The following is a 25,432-nucleotide window of genomic DNA, read 5'->3' as shown; positions in this document are numbered from 1 at the left end:
TCCAAACTATTTATTTTAATGTCGTATAGAGCTGGTCTTCTTTACTAAACAATCTTTATTAAGAGCTGTCAATTTATTGAGAGGAGCTGCAGTTTTATTACAATTTTTCTTTTGTTCCCCATTATGTGAGTGATCTTGTACTGAATTTGGTTGATCGGAAATTGAGACTTGAGCTGTTTTGAATTCAAGATCACTCACATAAGAGGATAAAAGATTGTTGAAAAAAGACAAGCTCTATACGTCATTAAAACAAATAGTGGAGCTTTGCCAGCCAAGCCACGAAGAACACTGCTGCTGCAATCTCCTCCTTCAATGTTGATTTGTATATGCATTTTACATGTACTACACTATTCACAGCATTTATTGATTACAAAATCTGAAAATACTCTGGATACATTCGGTAACATTACTGCAAACTATCACGGATTACAAAGGGAAACCCAGCCACGAGCTGCCCAGAGACACGAGCCTACCAGACGAGCTAATTGCCTTCTTTGCTCGCTTCGAGGCAAGCAACACTGAACCGTGCATGAGACCACCAGCTGTTAAGGATGACTGAGTGATCACGCTCTTCATAGCACATGTGAGTAAGTCCTTTAAACAGGTCAACATTCACAAGGCTGCAGGGCCTTGTGATTATCAGGACGCATACTCAGAGCATGTGCTGACCAACTGGCAAGTGTCTGCACTGACATTTTCAAGCTCTCCCTAACTGAGTCTGTAACGCCTACATGTTTCAAGCAGTCTCTGTGCCCAAGAACGCCAAGGCAACCTGTCTAAATGACTACCGCCCTGTAGCACTGTAGCCATGAAGTGCTTTCAAAGGCTGGTCATGGCTCACATCAACACTGTCATCCCAGAAACCCTAGACCCACTACAACTCGCATACCGCCCCAACAGATCCACAAAAAATGCAATCTCTATTGCACTCCACACTGCCCTTTCCCACCTGGACAAAAGGAACACCTATGTGAGAATTCTGTTCGTTGACTAGAGTGCAGCATTGAACACCATAGTGCACTCATAGCTCATCACTAAGCTAAGGACCCTAGGACTAAACACCTCCCTCTGCATCTGGATCTTGGACTTCCTGATGGGCCGCCTGCCATGCTGATCCTCAACATGGGGGCCCCTCGTGGGTGCCCCTCAGTAAGCATTTCACGGCAAGAGCTACACCTGTTTTATTCGGCATGTGACAAATACTGTACAATTTGATTCCAGGAAAATGTGGGGTTGGTGCAACATAAGACCAAGAAAATACTAGGGTGAGTGAGAGGACTTAGTGGTGTCTCCAAGTGACCACACACCTCCAAAGTGTTCACAATTCCTAAGCAATTTCAATGCACTTTTATGACTCAAATAAGAATCTTCAACTATAAGGGATGGGGGGCAACTCCTTGTCGCGTACGGTGCTCAAGTTCAGAACAGCTGTCAGTCAAACCCCATACAGCGCTGTTAAGTGCAGAGCCAGAGCTCTGATGTCATGTATACCATGTTACTGTACAGCCCTTACGTTCCAATTTAGGTTCCATTTTCAACCTGTATATGGGTACAAGTGTAAAGGGCTATATAAAGCTATATAAAGAGGACCTGTCATATTGCTGTCTACCTTTAAGTCTACCAAAGATAGAGCAGACAAGTGTGCATTTAGATTCTTGGTTAACAATAAGCTGTCAACCAAAGCCATTACCACTCAAGTGCCTAGCCGATGTTGCATCACTTACTGCGCTGTGCCAAACTTAAGTGCCAAACGTAATCTTTATTAAACATCAGTCAACTGTGAATCTACTGCTTGTCATCTCTGTTTTAACCAGAACCTGGGAGTGAACACATGTAAAGTAAACCGAAGGAAAATACAGTCAAACATACTGTAGCTCTCCCCAACATTGAGCATAAGAACAGGCCTACCTGTGAACTCCAGTGCGCACACCCCTCTTTGGTGATGGCCCTTCAGCAAGGACAAGCACTTCAGTGTCTGGATGTCCCACACATGGATGGCTGGGTCCCTGCCAACCTGAGCATGGGGACAAATTCAACTTTCAACTGCAAAATGCATAGTGGGTGCTAAATACAGCACATAGCTAAGTTGCTAAAATAGTAGACTTTGGTATGGAGCTTCCAATTTCACTACAGTACCAGTCAAACATTTGGACCTACTCATTCAAGGGTTTTTCATCATTTGGACTATTTTCTACATTGTAGAATAATACTGAGGACATCAACACTATGAAATAACACATATGGAATCATGTAGTGACCAAAAAGTGGTAAACAAATCAAAATACATTTTACATTTGAGATTCTTGATGACAACTTTGCACACTCTTGGCATTGAGTAGGTGTGTCCAAACCTTTGACTGGAACTGTAAATACTAACTCTTAAATATGCCAATTTAAGAAGACAGGGTAAAGAAAAAACAGTTACACTACCTTCTGTTGCCCCGATAAGTGTAATAGTTACACAGGAACTCCTATGTAGCTATGACTAGGTTACCTGAGGTGGCAGGTTGTTAGAGCGTTGGGCCAGTAACCGAAAGGTTGCTGGATCAAATCCCTGAGCTGATAAGGTAAAAAATCTGTCATTCTACCCCTGAACCGGCAGGCAGGCAGTTAACCCACTGTTCCCTGGTAGGCTGTCATTGTAAATAATAATTTGTTCTTAACTGACTTGCCTAGTTACATATGCAATTACATGGTGATGGATTGCAGCAGCATATTCTATTACTCAAGCGTGAGAGAGACAGAAAAAGTAGAGTAAATAAACAGAAATGAATATATGGTTGTGGATCTACCTGTCCAGTGGCAACGAAGTCCTTCAGCGGATGGACGGTGAGGCTGAGGATGTCGTCGTCATGACCCAGGTAGAAACGCTGTGCGTGCTGCTGACGGTTATAGACCACAGCCACGGCTGCTACGTGATACACCACCTCTCCTGCCTGGGTGTAGAATAGGTTGTTTCTGCAGTCACAACCTCTGTACCTGTGCAATGAGGAATTGACAGGAAAAATCTATAGTTACATAATTTTATACACTTTGGTGATTACTGGTAAATTAAAAGTAGCGTGGCCTCGCCTGTCCTGATAGTCAAAACAACGCTATTGGATACTTTATGGTACTTCGAAGCACAACATACTCTGGCGGAAATACTTTAAGCACGTGTAGAATTCATTTACAGTCACCCTTGAGGTGCCTTACCCGTGAACAAACTGCAAACGCAGCCCCTCGTCTGGTGCTTTCTGTCGTTTCAGTGAGCCCACTAGCTTCTTCCTCAGCTGTGGGAGGTCTTCTTTGTAAACCTAGGAGACAGTTTAAGATAAGATCATATGTTATTATGTTACCCCTTCAAATGAATGGATTTGGCTATTTCTGCACACTTGTTGCTTACAGGTGTATGAAATCGAGCACACGTCCATGCAATCTCCATAGACAAACATTGGCAGTAAAATGGCCTTACGGAAGAGCTCAGTAACTTTCACCGTGGCACTGTCATAGGATGCCGCCTTTCCGACAGGTCAGTTTGTCAAATTTCTGCCCTGCTAGAGCTGCCCCGGTCAGCTATAAGTATTGTTATTGTGAAGTGAAAAGATCTATGAGCAACAACAACTCAGCCACAAAGTGGTAGGCCACACAAGCTTACAAAACAGGACCGCCGAGTGCGTAGCACGAAAAATCGTTTGTTTGCAACACTTACTACCGAGTTCCAACCTGCTTCTGGAAGCAACGTTACCACAATAATTGTCTGTTGGGAACTCATGAAATGGGTTTCTGTGGCCAAGCAGTCGAACACAAGCCTAAGATCACTATTTGCAATGCCAAGCGTCTGCTAGGGTGGTGTAAAGCTCACCGCCATTGGACTCTGGAGCAGTAGAAACGCGTTCGCTGCAGTGATTAATCTCATTTCACCATCTGGCAGTCCGACAGACTAATCTGGGTTTGGCGGATGCCAGAAGAACGCTACCTGCCTGAATGTATAGTGCCAACTGTAAAGTTTGGTGGAGGGGGAATAATGGTCTGGGGCCTTTTTTCATGGTTTGGGCTATGCCCCTTAGTTCCAATTAAGGAAAATCTTAACGCTACAGCATACAATGATATTCTAGACGATTCTGTGCTTCCAACTTAGCAACCGTTTGGGGAAGGCCCTGTCCTGTTTAAGCAGGACAATGTCCCTGTGCACAATGTGAGATGTCCATACAGAAATGGTTAATTGAGATCCGTGTGGAAGAACTTGACTGGCCTGCATAGAGCCCTGACCTCAACCCCATTCAACACTTTTGGAATGAATTGAAATGCCGACTGCGAGCCAGGCTTAATCGTCCAACATCAGTGCCAGATCTCACTAATGCTCTTGTGGCTGAATGGAAGCAAGTCCTCACAGCAATGTCCCAACATCTAGTGGAAAACCTTCCCAGAAGAGTGGAGGCTGTTATAGCAACAAAGGGGGACCAACTCCATATTAATGCTAATGAGTTTGGAATGAGATGTTTGACGAGCAGGTGTCCACATACTTTTGGTCATGTACTGTATAAAACTTTGCAAGACAGTGAGCAATCCCAGTAGCAATTGTGCATTGGCTTATTCTACAAAATATTTTACTCCACCTGTCGTTCATAGCTGATCTGGGCCTCCAGTTCAATGTCTGAGTCAAGCTCCGGAACGTCAGACACGTCCGAGTCGGATTCTCCACTGTTTGAATCAGCGTATCCCTCTGGAGATGCAAACACAAACAGAGGATAGATGACCTCTGACCTTTATGGAGACCATTCAATAGATATAGATAAATAAATAGATAGATCAAACCAACAAGTCATCACCCAGACTTGACATATACACTTACATTCGTTCATACCATTCACACAGAAGATAAACAGACAGAAGACTATGACAGCACATTAACCAGGTGATCAGGTGATAAATGAATGACTCAAATTTAAATGTAGGGTTAGGGTCTTGGGGTTCATTTGTAATCCAGCAATTGTCACCTTGAAGGAGGGGTTCCAGAACACCGTTCATCACCCCCTCTGGAAGAAACTTCCACTGGAACAAGGCGTGGTCCGCCCCTCCAGTGCTCAACACCCACTGGAGATCATGGGACCAGCGCACGTTTGTCACATGGGCAGAATGGCCGATGTACTTCTTGAATTTAGCCGCTGTTTCACAAAGACCACAAAATAATGCATTTAAGGAAACCGAGTGGGAGATAACATATATTAAAACATACAGTATATTAGATGCTGAGCTGGGACATTTTCTTATAAGATATGTCTTCATATGATGGGCATAACATTGCCTGGTAATGGTAGCGTTATGGCTATCAATAAAGTATATTTTTTCTGATGACTGAATTCTATCATTGTCGATTATCATGGTGACCTATGTAGGGGAAAAAACTGTAACACTTTATTATCTATAGTCCATCTGTAGATTCTCGACAGACTACCTACAGACTAGCAGTAACATTTCAACTATCTACTAACCCAACCCTTATCCTAACCCTAAACTTAACCCTTACCCTAACCCTTATTCTAAACCTAACCCTAACCTTAGGAAGCAGTTGCTTATCAACAGATAGTTTGTTGATAGATGCTCTACAGATGTTGATACTATCACCAAACAAAGTGTGACCAAAGAAACGAAGAATATCTATCTACCGTATATTTGCTACAGGCACTGAATCCATGAGAGAAAGGCTTGTAAGAAAACACATATAGCCAGACCTTTCTTAAGACACGGGAACCTGAAAAGCTTGACGAGGCCAAAGTCATCCCCAGTCACCAGCACGGCACTGCTGTAGTTGGCGTCCACGGAATTTATGTCTGTGACGTTGGCATACTTGGGCCAAATCCCATTGACCTCGGGCCCGATGATGCCTGTCCAGGTCATCCAATGGATTCCCTTGGTCTCCTCTTTGCTAAGGAGCTTCCCCGCTATGGAGATGAGGGAGAAGAGCATAGGGACATGTCACTGTCAACCATAAGTCAACTGGTTACATTTCTCCAATCCCTTCCATCAACTGTTTACCAAAACAGTAGCGGGGTGCTCTCTTTGTGGTTGATTGAACTGAAGATTGCACCTTTAAGGGGAAGTGTCACTGTACCCCATTATTGTATTCATGTATTTTTTATATATATTTATTAAAAGGATAGTGAGAGGTTATGTCAAAGAGCAGTAGGCCAGAATCAAGCCTATGTCAACACGGTAGACGTTAGACCAGTCAGGCCATCCTATTATAGGATTTAAGAGTGGTTTTTACCTGGCATTCTGTAGAAGAGCCTCTCCCCTGCCCCGTCATTGGTCTGCAGGTAGCGGCTGTCCACCGACCAGTCCAGGTGGGTGATGAAAGAGGTGGATCGGTTGCACTCACCCACCTTCTTGTAGCGCTGCGCAACAGCATAGATGTCTACCAGGCTGTCGTTGGAGCCAACCGCCAGGTAAGAGCCGTCCGGCGAGAACTTCAGCTCGTGGATGACCTCCTTCCTGTCTTTGATGTGAACCACCTCCGTCATGTCCCTGGGGACACAGAGTAGAGAAAAGACAACACATTATTTGACAGTCCTGTTTATTTTACAGCTAATGTTTGTCTGGTGTTAATTGAGAAATTATGTGGGTGACCAGGGGTACTTACTTTTTTTTTTTACATTACAAATTCAAAACATTTCAAAGTAGGTACCAAAATGGTTTATCATTGTTACAATACATCCCACAAAAAAACTAAAATATGATTATATTGTTACATAGTTGTTGTGTAATTACAGTTTTATCATTCTTAAAACAAATTTGATAAATAGCAGACTGTAAAATACAGCATAGTAAAAAAAAAAGGTCAAATACAGCATAACTGAAATAATTGTTTTATTGTGTTTGAAAACGTAAGCCTGTTCTGGTAACTAACCTGACGCGGAGCACAGTGAAGGAGCCGTCCTTCATGCCCAGGGCAAGCTGAGAGCCGTCATTGATGAAGGAAACGCTGCGCACGGCTTCCTCCATGTTACAGCGGGCAATAAGAGTGTGGTCGGATAAACTCCAGAGCCTGCAACAGAGACACAGAGCGACAAGGTGAAGGGTCAAACAGGGAAAGTAGTGGAATAAGGGGACAGCAGTGAAAAATGATCCAGCAGTGGAATGAGAGGAAGGGACAACAGTGGAATTAGTCAAGTATAAAAGGTGACAACAGTGGAATTAACAGACAACAGTGGAAAAGTAAGAGACAAAAGTTGAATAAACCAGACAACAGTGGAATAACCTGGACAACAGTGGAATAAGTGAGATGGCCCTCTGTAGAAGAGAACGAGTTCATTTTGACAAGATTTAAGAGGCAAGGAAAAGATTATGGGTAACGCATTGCTTACTGTTATGATATGGGATGGTAACCGGTCAAGCTTCAGCCTGGTTTTAACTGTCAAGACACATTAATGTGTCTGTCACCTGTACGTCCCTAAAATGCATTTCAAAATCTATGCAGACATCCGAATACCCCTGCATTTCTATTTCTAGGATAGACCGCTCATGCTGTGTCCTAGGATGATATGTTTTTTTGGGGGGACAGATTAAAGGTGTTTTGGAATACCACTTACCTTACTGATCGGTCGTCACTGCCGGTTACGGCCACCGGCTGCTTGGGGTGAGGGTCGAGGGCCCAGAGTTCGCCCTCACTGTGACCCTGCATGAGGAGCAGCGGCTTGTCCCGGTCTCGCACCATCACCTCGAAGATTTCACTGTCCTGGGTGCCCATCAGGACTCGGTCGGCCTTCCAGCACACGCTACGGATAGACAAGCCTGGGAAAATAGGAATGGAAGAGACAGAAAAAAGACACTCAGTTCTCCCTTATAAAAGGAGGCCTTCTGACCTTAATGGTAATTCCTGGATAAAATAAAGGTTAAATAAAGAATAAATACTATTTTTGCAGCTCACAACTATTGCAGTGGAAATTAGGAATAATCTATGCCAATTAGGGATACGGGGATAATTAAGTGACCATGATGGAATGAGGCCATCTTGGGCATTTAGTCAGGACACCAGGTCAATCGTGATTTATCTAAATGATCAGTGATGAAAAATCTCTGCACTGAACAAAGTTACTTGTGATTTTTCACATCCCAGTCTGTTAACAGATGCTACGATACCAGTTGGTACGTGCGTCTGTCCACAGGAGATTACTGACCCACCAACACCATGTCCAGCAGCATCCAGGGACCGACCAAGCTCAACGCTGCTTAGCTTCTAAGGCAAGTCAGCAGTGGGTTGCAGGATAGCAATGCTGACTAGATAGGAACTCTACCCTACCCTTTGCCTTAGATAAAGCTAAGACCCTAATCCTTCCCTTAATCTAAACCAATTGGCTACACCTCCCATGTGTTACCCCTTTAGTTCCAACTAACCCGTATTGGCTGGTGTTACTTTTATTTGAAGATGGGCCAGAACAGAATAAATGGAATGACATCAAAAACATGGAATTAGAAATGTTTGATACCGTTCAATTCATTCCATTCCAGCCATTACTATGAGCTGTCCTCCCTTCACCAGCCACCAGTGCAACTCACCATAACCCATAACAAATCCCTATCCTTCTCAACTTTGTAACTGTTGTCCGCATTTCACTGCACAGTAATGTGTTACATACTGAATTTAAAATTGATTAAAATTGAGATTTGTTTTGTCACTGGCTTACACACAATACCCCATATCGTCAAAGTGGAATTATGTTTTCCCAATTTTTAGGAATTATTATTTTTTTAAATCAAAGCTGAAATATCTTGAGTCAATAAGTTTTCAACCCCTTTGTTATGGCAAGCCTAAATAAGTTCAGGAGTAGAAATGTGTTTAACAAGTTACATAATAATTTGCATGGAGTCCTCCTCTCCGTACCCCACACAGAGATAATTGTAAGGTTCCTCAGTCGAACAGTGAATTTCAAACACAGATTCAAGCACAAAGACCAGGGAGGTTTTCTGACGCCTCTCAAAGAAGAGCACATATTGGTAGATGGGTAAAAATACAATAGATCGAGGCATCCTTCCTAAATCAGTAACCAGAGCGGAAGGACACCGCTCAGGGATTTCACCATGAGGCCAATGGTGACTTTAAAACAGAGTTTAATGGCTGTGATAGGAGAAAACTGAGACTGAATCAACAACACTGTAGTTACTCCACAATACTAACGTAATTGACAGAGTGAAAAGAACAAACATATATCCTATTTGCAACAAGGCACTAAAGTAATACTGCAAAAAAGGTGGCAAAGCAATGAACTTTTTGTCCTGAATACAAAGTGTTATGTTTGGGGCAAATCCAATACAAAATATTATTATTATTATCTCCATATTTTCAAGCATAGTGGTAGCTGCATCATGTCATGGGTATGCTTGTAATCGTTAAGGAGGGATGTTTTCAGGATTTAAAAAAAACGAACGGAAAAGAGCTAAGCACAGGCAAAATCCTAGAGCAAAACTGGGTTGCTACTTTCCACCAGACACTGGGAGATGCACCTTTCAGCAGGACAATAACCTAAAACACAAGGCCAAATCTACACTGGAGTTGCTTACCAAGAAGACAATGAATGTTCCAGAGTGGCCCGAGTTACAGTTTTGACTTAAATCTGCTTTAAAATCTATGGAAAGACCTGAAAATGGTCTTTGTGTTTAGTTAGTCCGCCAGATCAGAGGCAGTCGAGATGACAAGGCGTTATATTGATAGGTGCGTGAACTGGACCATAATTCTGTCCTGCCTGAACATGTAACGAGTACCCTTTTGGTGTCCGAGAAAATGTATGGGAGTAAAAAGTACATATTTTCTTTAGAAAGACAAGTACTTTACATTTAGGTGTGCCATATCAGGGTGATTACTTATGCAGTCCAGACATGTTTGTTTTTGTATCTTGAATTTATTATACACACTCGTTTACTTTGAAAATGTGGGGTAGGTTGTGTATGTTAAGGGGGGAGGCTCTTGGGCCCGACAACCTACTTTTGTATCCTTGCTCAGTCTCTCGGAGGTCGATCTTAGTGATGGGTTTGAAGTCCACGTCCCACAGTCTCACGCAGCCGTCCCTCCCGCCTGTAGCGAACCCTTCCTCACAGGCGTGCATGCTGAAAATCCCTGCCTGTGGAGAAGTTACAGGAAAAACAAGATCTAAAATGTCACTAAGTCAGAAATCTAACAAAGTGCAAATGAAATCGACTGATGGGCAAAGATACATCAAAATGTATCTTGTTACAAAATACACTGAACAAAAATATAAACGCGACATGCAGCAATTTCAAAGACTTTACTGAGTTGCAGTTCATATAGGGAAATCAGTCAATTGAAATTAAATTCATTATGCCCTCTGTGTGCATTGAAATTTCCATCAATAAAATGCAATTGTGTTCGTTGTATGTAGCTTATGCCTGTCCATACCATAACCCCACCATGGGGCACTGTTCACAACGTTGACATCAGCAAACGGCAAATTCTCTAAAATGAGGTTGGAAGCGGCTTATGGTAGAGAAATTAACATTCAATTCTCTGGCAAAAGCTCTGGTGAACATTCCTGCAGTCAGCATGCCAATTGTGGCATTGTGTTGTGTGACAACACTCCAGATTTTAGAGTGGCCTTTTACTGTCACCAGCACAAGGTGCAAATGTGTAATGATCATGCTGTTTAATAAGTTTATTAATATGCCACACCTGTCAAGTGGATGGATTATTTTGGTAAAGGCACACTGCTCACTAACAGAGATGTAACCAAATTTGTGCACAACATTTTTGATAAATAAGCTTTTTGTGCATATGAAACATTTCTGGGATCTTTTATTTCAGCTCATGAAACATGGGACCAACACTTCACTTGTTGCGTTTATATTTTTGTTCAGTGTACAAAATGCCATAAAAACTCATGTATAAAATACTAGTGTCAAAACAATAATTTCATTCAATTTCATGTCATTTGTATTTTAAAATACAGAAAATACATTTGCAAGTAGCCTCCTTAAATTAGTTATGAAACAACCTGGTTAACATGCAATGTTCACAACTTGGTTAACACACTATATTTGTGCCCCGCTATTACTCCAAATTTGTGTAATGATATTGTGGCAATAACATAGTGTTCACTTTGAAAGTCGGGTTCACTTCCTCCTTTTGGACCAAATTCACTGCATTATCCTCATGCTGGAAGTGCATCCTTGTGCTTCAACTTGCTTTCAAGATACTCACCAACCAACACCTCTCACATGATGGCGCCATAAGAGCCTCGGATACCAATCGAGAACATTTGGGGTGATATGGGGCCACAAAATTATAGAAAAAAATATTTTGAGTATGTTGAAAATACAAAATCATTCTCTGACTGATTTTGTAAAACATTACCTAGTGATTTCTTTCAGGCCTTTCAAAAACAAAATATTTACAGTACCAGTCAAAAGTTTGGACACAGCTACTCATTCAAGGGTTTTCTTTATTTTTACTATTTTCTGAAATACACATATGGAATAATGTAGTAACCAAGAAAGTGTTAAACAAATCAGAATATATTATATATTTGAGATTCTTCAAAGTAGCCACCCTTTGCCTTGATGACAGCTTTGCACACTCTTGGCATTCTCCAGGAACCTGGAGGTAGTCACCAGGTAGTCACCTGGAATGCATTTCAACTAACAGGTGTGCCTTGTTAAAAGTTCATTTGTGGAATTTCTTTCCTTCTTAATGTATTTGAGCCAATCAGTTGTGTTGTGACAAGGTAGGGTTGGTATACAGAAAATAGCCCTATTTGGTAAAAGACCAAGTCCATATTATGGCAAGAACAGCTCAAATAAGCAAAGAGAAATGACAGTCCATCATTACTCTGAGACATGAAGGTCAGTCAATACGGAAAATGTGCATTCGCCAAAATCATCAAGCACTATGATGAAACTGGCTCTCATGAGGACTGTCACAGGAAAGGAAGACCCAGAGTTACCTTTGATGCAGAGGATAAGTTCATTAGTTACCAGCCTCAGAAATTGCAGCCCAAATAAATGCTTCACAGAGCTCAAGTAACAGACACATCTCAACACCAACTGTTCAGAGGAGACTGTGTGAATCAGGCCTTCATGGTCAATTTGCTGCAAAGAAACCACCACTAAAGGATACCAATAATAAGAAGAGACTTGCTTGGGCCAAGAAACATGAGCAATGGACATTAGACCAGTGTAAATCTGTTCTTTGGTCTGATTAATACAAATTTGAGATTTTTGGTTCCAACCGCCATGTCCTTGTGAGGCGCAGAGTAGGTGAACGGATGATCTCCGCATGTGTGATTCCCACCGTGAAGCATGGAGGAGGAAGTGTTATCGTGTGATGGAGCTTTGCTGGTGACACTGTCTTTGATGTATTTAGAATTCAAGGCACACTTAACCAGCATGGCTACCACAGCATTCTGCAGCGATAAGCCATCCCATCTGGTTTGCGCTTATTGGGACTATCATCTGTTTTTCAACAGGACCTCCAGGCAGTGTAAGGGCTATTTGACCAAGAAGGAGAGTGATGGAGTGCTGCATCAGATGACCTGGCCTCCACAATCACCCGACCTCAACCCAATTGAGATGGTTTGGGATGAGTTGGACCGCAGAGTGAAGGAAAAGCAGCCAACAAGTGCTCAGCAAGTGGGAACTCCTTCAAGACTGTTGGAAAAGCATTCCAGATGAAGCTGGTTGAGAGAATGCCAAGAGTGTGCAAAGATGTCATCAAGGAAAATGGTGGGTACTTTGAAGAATCTTTTTGATTTGTTGAACACTTTTTTGGTTACTACATGATTCCATATGTGTTATTTAATAGTTTTGATGTTTTGATCTACAATGGAGAATATAGTACAAATAAAGAAAAACCCTTGAATGAGTAGATGTGTCCAAACTTTTGACTGGTACTCTACATGAACACTCAAATATTTGAAATACATGTTTGAAATACTTGTATCAGGCTATCTCTGGGTATTGAAATGATTCCTCACCACACAAGTGTAGTTTGCCAAACTAACTCAACTACACTTCCCTTCGACCTCCTCTTCTCCACACCAACCCCACTAAGCTGATAGACATCATTTGTATGACCCTAGACCGTTTTTACACTACAATAGATTAGAGAGGTATCGAAAAATTTCCTGTGGCTAGACAATTTCCTGTATTCTCACCACCACCTCCGGAGGTTGCGGGGATCACTCGCCTGAAAGTCACCCTCCTCCAAGCAGTCAGAATTATCTCTTCAAGCTAAATGCTCCTACAGTAAAAATCTTAATAGCAGAGCACTGTTTTTGAAACAGCTGAAATGTACTAACATATTTTAGTATGTGAATACTCTGTGCATAGTTGTGTGGAACCCATGGAATTGTGGCTCTTCTACCAAAACAACCCGTATGTTTTCAAATAGAGCCCATCTGCTCAATTTTGGCAGAAGGAGGTGTTTTAGAAAACTTAGAATCTGCTCTTTCAGAATCAAAACGTCTGACCTGCATGAACGTCTGTAGGATAATTCGAAAAAGTCTCTTTTTGGTAAGCTCCGTTCCCTTATTTATTAATTACACATGCTGCACTGCTCATCAGTCTCTTCAGTCACAAGACAATTGATAAAATTGTCACCCATCAGACTATTGCCAATTTAATCTTGCCTTTAGGCTACATCTATTAGATGTGTGAAATGAGTTTCAATATAGTTCAGGTGTAGTTTGGATGGGCCATTCTCAGATAGGCAGCTAACTGTCGGGTGAAGGTAGGGCAGGGGGGAAGAAATGACATGTTCTCCTAAAACTGCTTATAACAAAAACTTGTGATATTGAAATTCTAGCAACGTCAGTTTGTTAAATAGACATATTTAGCAAAAGCTAAGGACGGAGGGTTTCAATTTTAAATTCACATGCTCAATGGCAAGTGGCTACTGGAATATTTACAGTGAATTTGAGCTGCAATACCTCTGCTTCAACTCCTTTCTGTCTGAATAGGCCCCTAGTCACAGCACCAATGTGACCAACTGGATGACTACCATGGGTTGTCTGTGCGCCTCACAAATGTATATGCATTGGCATTAAAGCTAAACAAAATATCATTTGCTTGAGTTTACTGGTAACAAGGCATGTGCATGTGGATGGAAAAACAATACTATACAATGTGATAATTCACTTGACCATAAATCCTCATTTTGTTAGTGAGGCTGCATTCCACTCACTCCATGGGCTGCTTGGACTGTGCGAGCCAGGTTCAGCCCCTTCCAGACATAGATGTCCCCATTCAGCGCTCCAGAGTATGTCACTTCTTCCTTTGCGGTGGCCAGGCACAGAATGGTCTGCAGGTCCCCGGTCTTCCCAAAGATCCCCCGCTTGGGTGTCAAGGCATTCCCACACAAGGTCCAGAACTGAGCAAAGAGAAAGCTCACTTTTTAGATGGCTCTGACAATAATTTTATGTTAAACATCAGCACTGGTAATGCTTTATTTTACCCAGTATTTTAGCCCGCTGTTAACCAGGTAGTTTATTATTAGGTAATTACTTCATTGCATTGTAATTACACTTGACACAAACTTCACCATCTTCCATTTGGTACCAGATAGTTATCAATTGTGTTGAATTCTTTAAGGTATGTACCAGAAAGTATCTATTGTTACCCCATAGTTTCATAGTTAAAATCTTGTAAACACCAGGTAAGTATAAACTTAAAATGGGCTGTTAAATGAACCATTACCATAGTTACACTGATTATGTGGCTAGGCTCGGGCCTCACCTTTATATGCTTCACCCCACAGCTTACTAGCCTGTGAAGTTGGAATGGATCCCAGGCAATATCAAAGATCTGAAACAGCAGCAAACGTGGTTATTATGACCGGTGACATTAAGGAGCACAACAGTGACACTGCAGAGCTACATTTTCTGTCTGCTCATAGCACTGACATACATTAAAGTGACATTAACTCCTTAGTATCGACAGTGTAGATAATTGAAATAAAAATATATACCATACCCTGTCTGAGTGTCCAGTTGCTGTAGCCAGGACTCTGCCTTTTCTCCAGTCCCAGACACACACTGTGTTTTTGGCATCCAGCCCAACAGAGGCTAATCGCTACACAAGGGGACAATAGAAAACCAATTAGTGGCAAATCAAACCTGCTTAAGTTGATCCACTTTCTATGTTTAGGGTCACACCCATTCTGAAAAATGGCGGTCCTAAGGACGCATTTTATACAGCACTGTAAAACCATTATGCAACATTCTTCAAACATTTGCACAAGCTACTTTGCCATCTTACAGTGTCATTATAGTTCCTGCACCCATGAGTGCGTAGACAGGTCTTATTACATAGTTACATATAGGTATAGGGATTACACATGTTATTACAGGTGTACTACAGCTGTGACACATAGGTGTAATGTTTTACTGATCAGCAGTTACTGTGTCATGCTAAGTAATCCCATTTTGGTTATAAAGTAACTACTGTACATGGCATTAATAAAAACGTAACGGTAATGTTGTCAAAACCCTTGAATTTTCCCCTAGGTACAGATCTAGGATCAGCTTCCCCTCCCCGAATCCTAAACTCATTAGTGAGGAAAATTATAAACTGACCCAAGATCAGTGTCGATAGGAAACTTCACCCTACACCATGAAGCACAACTCCAAGTACTCAATCTAAGCTAAAAATCCAAGGAGACCAGCTCAAAGGTGTTCCTCACCTGTCCGTCTATATCAAACGCCAGACACGCCACCCCATGTGTGTGCACGTCTCGCAGGATGGACACAGTCTGCAAAGCGTATGTGTCCCAAACACAGATGTAAGGATCCTTCCCAACTTGTCCTGTGGCCACTTGAACTTTGTCAGGATGCATAGCAAGACTGTGTGGGTTGACCGGAGACAAATAACCATTATAAGCAGTAACTTACTAAAAAAATTGAATCAAATCAGATGTTAATTGTCACATGCGCCGAATACAACCTTACAGTGAAATGCTTACTTACAAGCCCTTAACCAACAATGCAGTTTAAGAAATAGTCAAGAAAATATTTCCTAAATAAACTAAAGTAAAAAATATCAAATGAAAAGAAACACAATAAAATAACAATAACAAGGCTATACTGAATCAATGTGCGAGGGTTCAAGTTAGTCGAGGTCATTTGTACATTTAGGTACGGGTAAAGTGACTATGCGTAGATAATAAACAGCGAGTAGCAGCGGGGAGGGGGGTTCGGGGGTGTCTATGTAAATAGTCCAGGTGGGGGTAGAAGCTGTTAAGGAACCTTTTGGTCCTAGACTTGGTGCTCCGGTACAACTTATATGAAACATACTGATAATAATAAACATTGGTTAACATGTATTTTCCTTTAAAGATGGAATCTGCAGTAAGGAAAACAGCACTGCTGTCCGCCCCACTGCCGTTGTTCTAGTTTTTATTGTGTTGGCGAAGCGGTGGTGTGAAGTGTTCTATCACGTGTGCAATGGCGTCCGAGGGGGGAAAAAACAGGGTTTGTGGTATTCAGTAACTTCTCTGTTGTTGTAATATCGCTAATGGACGTGGCGGTTTCACCATTAAGGATTCCACTTTTCATTTCCAAGTCAACATCACATAAAATGTATCCACCATTTTATTTCCAATTGTAATCCAGATAATATCCATGTAATACCTTGACAATATGATTATTGGCTCATTCTGTGTAAAAACAATGACCAAGATGTTTTGAATTTAATCCATAGAAAGGTCCTTTGGGGAAGGATATTATTTATATTTGCCATTGTGTACAAAAGGGTCACTGAGATATAATTTAAAAAGTTGAGGTATTTGTACAATGTTGGACTTGAAGGCCTCATTTATTCAGTATTACTTTTAGTTTGTAGCAAGTTTTGGTGTCATTTGAAGCTTTACTGTGCTTTGACATAAGTAGTGTTAAGATTTGGATAAAAATACATTTTCAGCTTAGGATAAGACACCTTTGCATCTAAATCTGCACTGGTGTTGTTGCATTGACTTATTTTTGGCAGTTGTGCAAAGTGTTTGGCCCTTCTAACTCCTTTTAACCACAGGCCGGTGTCCAGCTGTAGAATAGGGAGAGGGTGGGTTGATCCCAGAGGCACTCGATGAGTCACATAAAGTCAAGCATTGTGCCCACGAGCACGAGTAAACTGGCCATGTGGTGGCTGACACACACACACGTAATCCTCAAACCATTGGTTAGGATTTACTCCGGCATAATTGGAAATGCAGAAGATGTTGTAAGTGACTACAAAGCAAAAGGAAAATCAGTGCTTTAATTCTCAATGTTGACATCATCAGCAATCTCCACATCCCCAGTGTCAGCAGTTTTTTTCTCCTCTGTCTGCTTGCATCAGGCATTGTCACGCACTAGATAGAGCTGAACTAGCGGATTGCAGTGACTCTCATCGGCCCTTGTGCGGACTGGCACATGCTCCCTCCAATTATTCTCCTCAAAGCAAGCCCCAAGGTTGCATGTCATCCTCACGGACAGTGAGTGACTGTGTTCCCTGTAAAGGGCAATACATGAAGATAAACGTGATTTTCAATGCTTTTGCCCATCATCTCGTGAATTTCCCATGAATCCCTAGATGCTGTCCCAGTCAAAACTTGCATTGCAACTTCTTTAACATGTCAAGTGGTCAAGTCAACCATACTTCAGTATGGTTCCATGCCTACTACTGGTTTCCCAGTTTAGATGGTCTTTACAATGCTCCTTATGAAAGTCCATTTAACAGCAGACTGGTGGCGTTTTGCTGATGGGAAAAAATCCCAGAATGTAGCTTGAACTCCACAAGCCAATATAACTCACCTCTGAGGGAAAAGTGAATACAGTATGTTTTCCTAATTTCATAGTTATATTTTCAAGGAAACCTATCCTGCACTACGGTGACGATACACTGAACTCAGAACCCAGGCCTTTAAAAAATATATATAATTGGTTTGCAGTTCATCACATAAGATCACAGAAAATCCTGCAGCCCTTCCTGCTCATGGTTGGTGATTCCCCCTCCAGTGATTCCCTCCCTACATTAGCATATAGTCCATTGGTATGGGGAAATTCTGCTAATTCTGGTGCATATGTCAAGGCATATGCTTATCCGTTTCTTATCCACGTCAATTGAAATGCTTATCAATTTTCGTGTAGGCTACATGTAACATAATTTGAGGCAGCTGTCCAAAGTTTACAAACATAAGGCTACCTCTTTATGTGAAGTTTTATAGAACAAATAGCTATTTTAATGGTCTTCATTATAATTCTACAGGTATAGGCTATATCAATATGAATTAAAGTAAAGTTTTAAAGTACAGTTTTAAAAAATGACTGCATGCAGTAACTAGCAATGGGCCTTGTTAGCGCATTTAATCACACATTCCATTGAGCATGAATAGATGAATGCTGAAGTAAATCAAATGAACTAGGAAGTCTGCAAATACTACACAGACAAGTCACTGTATGTTAGTAACGTGTACATGACACAAGGTCTGGCAATGAACCATTCAACAGCTATGAATTAAAGAAGCGAAAACAGGCAATCCTCAGGACAAGTTGTTTTCTGATTGGATGACTAATACCTCACTGGCCCAATCATGAGGCTCAATTTCCCTCACATGGTGATGTCAATTGATTAACTCGAAAAGACTATTTTCTATTTCAGCATTCCCAGACACCAATGCTAGCAAGTAGTAAGAATAAACACTAACATAATGGGTAAGGCGCACAAACTAGCATAGGAAGTTCAATGGCAATGGTCTTGAGTTTGCTGTGTCAACTATGTAGGCTGGGAGAATCCCCTCTCCTTGCCTCCGTCTCAAAACCCATTGGACGAAAAGGTCAGAGGGGAGGGACCTCTGGCTTTCTCATCCAATGGGTTTTGAGAAGGAGAGGAGGAGAGATGAGTGAGGATGTGAGGAGTATGCAATTGAGATCTTCCCATAAACCATTAAAGTAATGTCCCTCTGAAGTCAGTGGAGAAATTGGTGCATGTACCGTCTTTACAATGAATGGGGAACCACCGGTTTATGGACATACTTTTAAGTTCTAATAGTCTGTCAATAAACTCCTCTGTTCAAAAGTAATCTTAACACCCATCTATGCAAGTGCAAATCCAGAGGTTCAAATGTTGCCTTTCAGTAGTCTAAAGGTCTGTGGATTAGGGCCTTACATGTTTGATGAAGAGGCTGATAAAGAGGTCACTAGGCCTTTGCAGACACTTTGCTTGGTTTTGGGGTGCTTGGCACTTTCTCATTCAAACGAAATGATAACTAACATCTGGCTTGTATTCATTAGGCACCAAACAGCAGAAAACAAATTGAAACAAGGAAGGTCTACATGAATAAGAAATGCTTGTTTTACTTTATTTTTCAATGATTTACACTAAAACGAACAGCAATCAACTGCAACTTCGTTGATACACAACAGCTTGCTGGGGTTACAGTTAGTGCTAGACAGGTATGGTTAGGGCTAGATCTGATGATATGGCCTGTCTAGCATTATAACTTACAGTAATTGAATGAGAGCTAACATGATTGTGAGGCTACTGTAGCAGAGGTGATTTGTAATTCTGTTTTATGATGAGGTAGGCCTACAGCCCTGCCCACGAGCAGATGGGAATATCCTGTTGGTCTAATGGTTAAGACGCTGATTTCTTGAGTGAGATGGCCTCAGAATGAATCCGACCAGCTACGTATGTGCATAACTTGGGACGGTCTCTCGCGGAGAAGGTCAAAGGGGAGTAAATATAGTAGAGGTTATTTGGAATCTCCCTATTAAAACCAGTGTTGCCCTTGGTCCATGTGGGAATTTCCTGTTTTGCCGAGTGAGACAATTTTTTATTTTTTATTTTACCTTTATTTAACTAGGCAAGTCAGTTAAGAACAAATTCTTATTTTCAATGACGGCCTAAGAACAGTGGGTTAACGGCCTGTTCAGGGGCAGAACGACAGATATGTACCTGGTCAGCTCAGGGATTTGAACTTGCAACCTTTCGGTTACTAGTCCAACGCTCCACTCCACTAACCACTAGGCTACCCTGCCACCCCACAACAGTGGTACATTCGTACATTCATATGCTCGACCAAATACACTACTAGTGCTGTTGTTAAAATGACACAAAGTAGCTTCAAAATGAACTTCTGGAGGGTCAACGGATGACAAACGCAATGCAGAAGGTAAAAGAATCAGACGCTTGTGATGTAGCATGGAGAACGCAACGCGATGCAAAGTTACTTGCCGGATGCCGTTTGTAACGCCTGGACTTCTTGTGGAACGCAAATCGCAGTCAGTGTGACCCTATCATGACCCTGGCGTAACTTGACCGAGAAGTAATATTCCCTGTGAGTGGTTCAGTAATAGCATGGTTTCCAAACCCTCTCCTTGGGCACTGGACTATCAGATGTTTCACATATTTATTGTAGCCCTGAACTGGCACATCTGATTAAATTAGTCAACTAATTGAACCAGGTGTGCCAGTTTAGGGCGACAACAAATACCAATATGCGAAACGTCTGGTGGTCCCAGAGGAGAGTGTTGGGAAGTACTGCTGTATAGGGAGAGTAACTTTGAGGTAACTTACCTGATAATGTCATCATTGTGTCCCAAAAAGAACTTCTGAGTGTGTTCTCTGGTGTTGTAAACCACGCCAACCCCAGCGACAAAATATACAATCTCCTTCCCGGCAGTGTAATACAAATTGTTGCGACACTGATGCCCCCTGTATCCATGAATCCATTCCAGCCTCAGTTGGCAACGTGGAGCAGTCTTGTCTGCCATGCTTTGTCAGACTATTAGACAATTGTATTTGGCTCAACTGCAATTCAACCTCAATCTCAGATTAACTCTATTCCAAAAATGCAGCAACATGAACACAGAGTAAAATCCTAGAGGCTGGTCAAGAGAGTATGGCCACTAGTGTGTCACACTAATGAGATATCCCTTCTCCCTTGTCTGTTCCCAATCCCCTTTTCTCTACATTCCAGTATCATGGATTATACTTGTTACATTCAGATGGCCTCATGAATCAACACGACCAATGAAATTATGCTGCCTCTTCCAATTGCCTTCTATTTAGCATTTTATATTCTACATAAAACCGCGGTGAAATCGGTGAACTATATGACATACATTGATATGAAAGAGCCATTATACTGTATAGCTTTTTAGCAATTCAAGGCATAAAATATAACCCCGACTACTCTAATCCTATGTCATCTCATTCAGCTATTGCAGCTCAATAGTCCTCAATTTTGGCACACAAAACGCAAGAGTGGAAATGCATGTCAAAGTGCTATACTGTCCTAAACGGTTGGGTGCGATATCAGGCGAAAATATACATATCTGACAGAACGATATTTCGTTCTGGTTTCAATCATAAAGCCGTGGCAAACCTCTTGACGATTTCGATTGACATCGACCGTGAAGTATTTGCCTTGTAGTTATTCCAGTTGAAATCAACGGATTACAACGCCGATATACACACCGTCGATTCCCATGCAAAGCAGAATAATTGTATCAGCTCCAATACGCTCGGGCGAGTTTCCGTCATTTATACGCATCCCAAAAGATGTTCAACACTAGGTGAACTGGAATTGATGGGAATTAGAAACCGGTCCATATAGAAATAACGCACAAATGAAGATGAGGAAGGGTACAACACACGGAATCGTTTTTTCGGAGGATGATATCCTTGGACTAAACGACTCTGACGTATGCAGGATCCTCTTCACGAGCGTTCCCGACGCAATTTTTTTGAGAATAGGGGCTCTCGTTGTCTTTACGCCTGCGGTGGTGCTTGGTTACCACGACGCTTCGTAGGCAATCTCCCATTTTAGCAATGGATTTTGGAGCTTGAAGTTCTCTAGTGTCGTCAAAACCATTACTATTATGGAACTGGCCTCTCCAAACAACGACTACGACCAGCCACCAACAAAGCTCGAGCTCTGTCCTTGGTACCTGATAGATAGAGTAATGTTTCGGGTGTGCTCGAGAGCTGTCCTTGGTAGATGATAGGGTCACAGAGTTTCTAAACACAGAGGCGCAACATTGCAATACTTCCGGGAGAGCTTGCCAAACAGACCAAACAGACCAGATCGCGGTTTGGGCTTTGAGAAGTCAATGATTATAGTTGTTAATTTTCTTGAAATCTAAAGGCCCAACCTAGATTCGAGACAATATTTTAAGTACTTGAACATGTTATTACTCCAACCTTGTGAATCCAGGCTGTATCACATCCAGCCGTGATTGTGAGTCCTATAGGGCGGCGGCACAAATGGCACAGCGTCACCCGGGTTTGTCCGGGGTAGGCCGTTATTGTAAATAACAATTTGTTCTTAACTGACTTGCCTAGTTAAATAAAGGTTAAATAAATAAAATATAATAAAAAGTGACAAATTGACACGTTTTAATTTTCATCAAAAACAACTTTATATTGAAGGAGTGCCTTTGATTTGAAGGCCTGCACAAGTCCAGTTCGACATGAGACGACCTTAGACCGGATGAAGTGTTTCTACGCATGAGCTTAGCTAGTCAACGTCACCATGACATCACAGATAGAACAATGGGTTAGTTAAAACAAATATTTGATGACATTGCCTACAAGTGTGTTTGGAGATTTCAATTGGAGAACCAGTTTTAGCCTACAATGTACTGTCTTGATAGGGTGATCTGTCAGATGTAGGCTGCTAGGTTACACCAGTCACTAGTTACCACAGCCACAAAGTCATAACCCCCACCTATTCCTACCATTTCTCTTCTTAAAAAGTATTTGAAGATGGTCATACCATGGATCATTTAGCTATTTGATTTTAAATTTTAGATATAAAAAAATATATATACTTGATAAAATGTTGAATTTGGCCTTTACTACTATAGCCAATAGTAAGCATTGAATAACACATGCATAAATGGCAAGACAGGCAGTCAAAATCATAAACAATAAGGTTTTGAAGTGTCTTATATCTAGGAGACAATTTCTATTGTTTTTTTTTGGTACAAAACTGCCTCTATAATTTTTTTAACCGATACCGGTAACCATCAGACGAGTCCCGTGACACCTGTGACGTTGTATAGGAAACTGATAACAGCATCATGTTCGTGAGAACATCTCATCTTTCCATAGAGTAGTAAGGCCTAGTCAGATTAGTTGGTAGGCCAAACTGTTCAGACGTTACAGACGTTGTTGTGAGAAAATCCATTTTTGGGATGTCTCATGGTCTGACAAACACCGCTGTAGCCTGGCCACCTTCCATCTCAGATGTTGAAGGTGGATGTAGTGGATTGAGAAAACAATATACACTATACAGTGCATTCGGAAAGTATTCAGACCCTTTTTTTTACTTTTTCCACATTTTGTTACATTACAGACTTATTTTAAAATGGATTAAATACAGTTTTCCCTCATCAATCTACACACAATCACCCAAATGACAAAGTCAAAACAGGTTTTTAGACATTTTAGAAAAAACTGAAATTCCTTGTTTACATAAGTGCAGTCGTGGCCAAAAGTTTTGAGAAGCCTTCTTCACAACAATTGAACCGCTCTCCTTGAATTTCTTGATGATACGACAAATGGTTGATTTAGGCGCAATCTTACTGTCAGCAATATCCTTGTCTGATGATGCCCTTTTTGTGCAAAGCAATGATGACGGCACGTGTTTTCTTGCAGGTAACCATGATTGACAGAGGAAGAACAATGATTTCCTGCACCACCCTCCTTTTGAACCTTCCAGTCTGTTATTCAAACTCAATCAGCATGACAGAGTGATCTCCAGCTTTGTCCTCGTCAACACTCACACCTGTGTTAACGAGAGAATCACTGACATGATGTCAGCTGGTCCTTTTGTGGCAGGACTGAAATGCAATGGAAATGTTTTTGGGGGATTCAGTTCATTTGCATGGCAAAGAGGGACTTTCCAATTAATTGCAATTCATCTTATCACTCTTCATAACATTCTGGAGTATATGCAAATTGCCATCACACAAACTGAGACATCAGACTTTGTGAAAATTAATATTCGTGTCATTCTCAAAACTTTTGTCCACGACTGTATTCAGAAACTTTGCTATGAGACACGAAATTGAGCTCAGGTGCATTCTGTTTCAATTGATCATGCTTGAGTTGTTTCCACATCTTGGAGTTCACCTGTGGTAAATTCAATTGATTGGACATCATTTGGAAAGGCACACACCTGTCTATATAAGGTCCCACAGTTGACCGTGCATGTCAGAGCAAAAACCAAGCCATGAGGTTGAAGGAATTGTCTGTAGAGCTCCGAGACAGGATTGTTTTCGAGGCACAGATCTGGGGAAGAGTACCAAAACATTTATGCAGCATTGAAGGTCCCCAAGAACACAGTGGCCTCCATCATTCTTAAATGGAAGAAGTTTGGAACCACCAAGAATTTTCCTAGAACTGGCCACCAGGCCAAACTGAGCAATCGGGTGAGAATGGTCTTGGTCAGGGAGGTGACCAAGAACCCGATGGTCACTCAGACAGAGCTCCAGAGTTCCTCTGTTGAGATGGGGGAACCTTCCAGAAGGACAACCATCTCTGCAGTACTCCACCAATCAAGCCTTTATGGTAGACAGGAGTAAAGATGAACTGAGCCAAGTACAGAAAGATCATTGATGAAAACCTGCTCCAGAGCTCTCAGGACCTCAGATTGGGGGTGAGTTCACCTTCCAACCAGACGACTCTAAGCGCACAGCCAAGACACAGGAGTGGCTTCGGGACAAGTCCCTGAATGTCCTTGAGTGGCCCAGCCAGAGCCTGGACATGAACCTGATCGAATATCTCTGGAGAGACCTGAAAATAGCTGTGCACCGAACGTTCCCCATGAAACCTGAAGAGCGTAAGGGGATCTGCAGAGAAGAATGGGAGAAATTCCTGAAATACAGGTGTGCCAAGCTTGTAGCGTCATACCAAGGAAGTCTCAAGGCTGTAATCACTGCCAAAGGTGCAACAAAGTACTGAGTAAAGGGTCTGAGTACTTAAATGTGATATTTCCGTTTTTCTAAATTTGTTAAAACCGGTTTTCCAATTGTTATTATGGGGTATTGTGTGTAGATTGATGAATATTTATTTTTATTTGATCCATTTTAGAATAAGGCTGTAACGTAACAAAATTTGGAAAAAGTCAAGAGGTCTGAATACTTTCCGAATGCACTGCATATACAAAAGTATGTGGATACCCCGTCATGCAATCTCCATTGACAAACATTGTCAGTAGAATGGCCCTGAAGAACTCAGTGATTTTCAACGTGGCGTCGTCATAGGATGCCACCTTTCCAACAAGTTAGTTATGTCAAATTTCTACCCTGCTAGAGCTGCCCCGGTCAATTGTAAGTGCTGTTATTGTGAAGTGGAAATGTCTAGGAGCAACAATAACGGGACCGCCGAGTGCTGAAGTGCGTAGCCCGTGAAACAACAACACTCACTGCAGAGTTCCAAACTGCCTCGGGAAACAACATCAGCA

At 41.7% G+C, this 25,432-nt stretch overlaps 1 protein-coding gene across 1 annotated transcript in view; it reads right to left on the bottom strand.

Annotated features, from left to right (window-relative positions):
* eml6 (EMAP like 6) overlaps window positions 1–21,625 on the bottom strand; it is a 67,569-nt gene extending 45,944 nt beyond the window's left edge. Inside the window, exons 1-15 of the mRNA XM_024443802.2 lie at window positions 20,536–21,625; window positions 15,668–15,827; window positions 14,959–15,057; window positions 14,722–14,790; window positions 14,171–14,356; window positions 9,962–10,097; window positions 7,572–7,773; window positions 6,890–7,027; window positions 6,251–6,507; window positions 5,715–5,924; window positions 4,980–5,147; window positions 4,599–4,705; window positions 3,196–3,296; window positions 2,793–2,979; window positions 1,909–2,014 (exon numbers count right to left, since the gene is read on the bottom strand). Coding sequence (XP_024299570.1) covers window positions 1,909–2,014; window positions 2,793–2,979; window positions 3,196–3,296; window positions 4,599–4,705; window positions 4,980–5,147; window positions 5,715–5,924; window positions 6,251–6,507; window positions 6,890–7,027; window positions 7,572–7,773; window positions 9,962–10,097; window positions 14,171–14,356; window positions 14,722–14,790; window positions 14,959–15,057; window positions 15,668–15,827; window positions 20,536–20,732 — 2,323 coding nt within the window. The 5' untranslated portion in view covers window positions 20,733–21,625. The remainder of the gene's footprint in view (window positions 1–1,908; window positions 2,015–2,792; window positions 2,980–3,195; window positions 3,297–4,598; window positions 4,706–4,979; window positions 5,148–5,714; window positions 5,925–6,250; window positions 6,508–6,889; window positions 7,028–7,571; window positions 7,774–9,961; window positions 10,098–14,170; window positions 14,357–14,721; window positions 14,791–14,958; window positions 15,058–15,667; window positions 15,828–20,535) is intronic.
* Between the last annotated feature and the right edge of the window lie 3,807 nt (window positions 21,626–25,432).

This window comes from Oncorhynchus tshawytscha, linkage group LG02 (genome assembly GCF_018296145.1).
Source record: "Oncorhynchus tshawytscha isolate Ot180627B linkage group LG02, Otsh_v2.0, whole genome shotgun sequence".
Classification (NCBI taxonomy): domain Eukaryota; kingdom Metazoa; phylum Chordata; class Actinopteri; order Salmoniformes; family Salmonidae; genus Oncorhynchus; species Oncorhynchus tshawytscha.
This window is presented reverse-complemented; position numbering and strand designations above follow the sequence as displayed.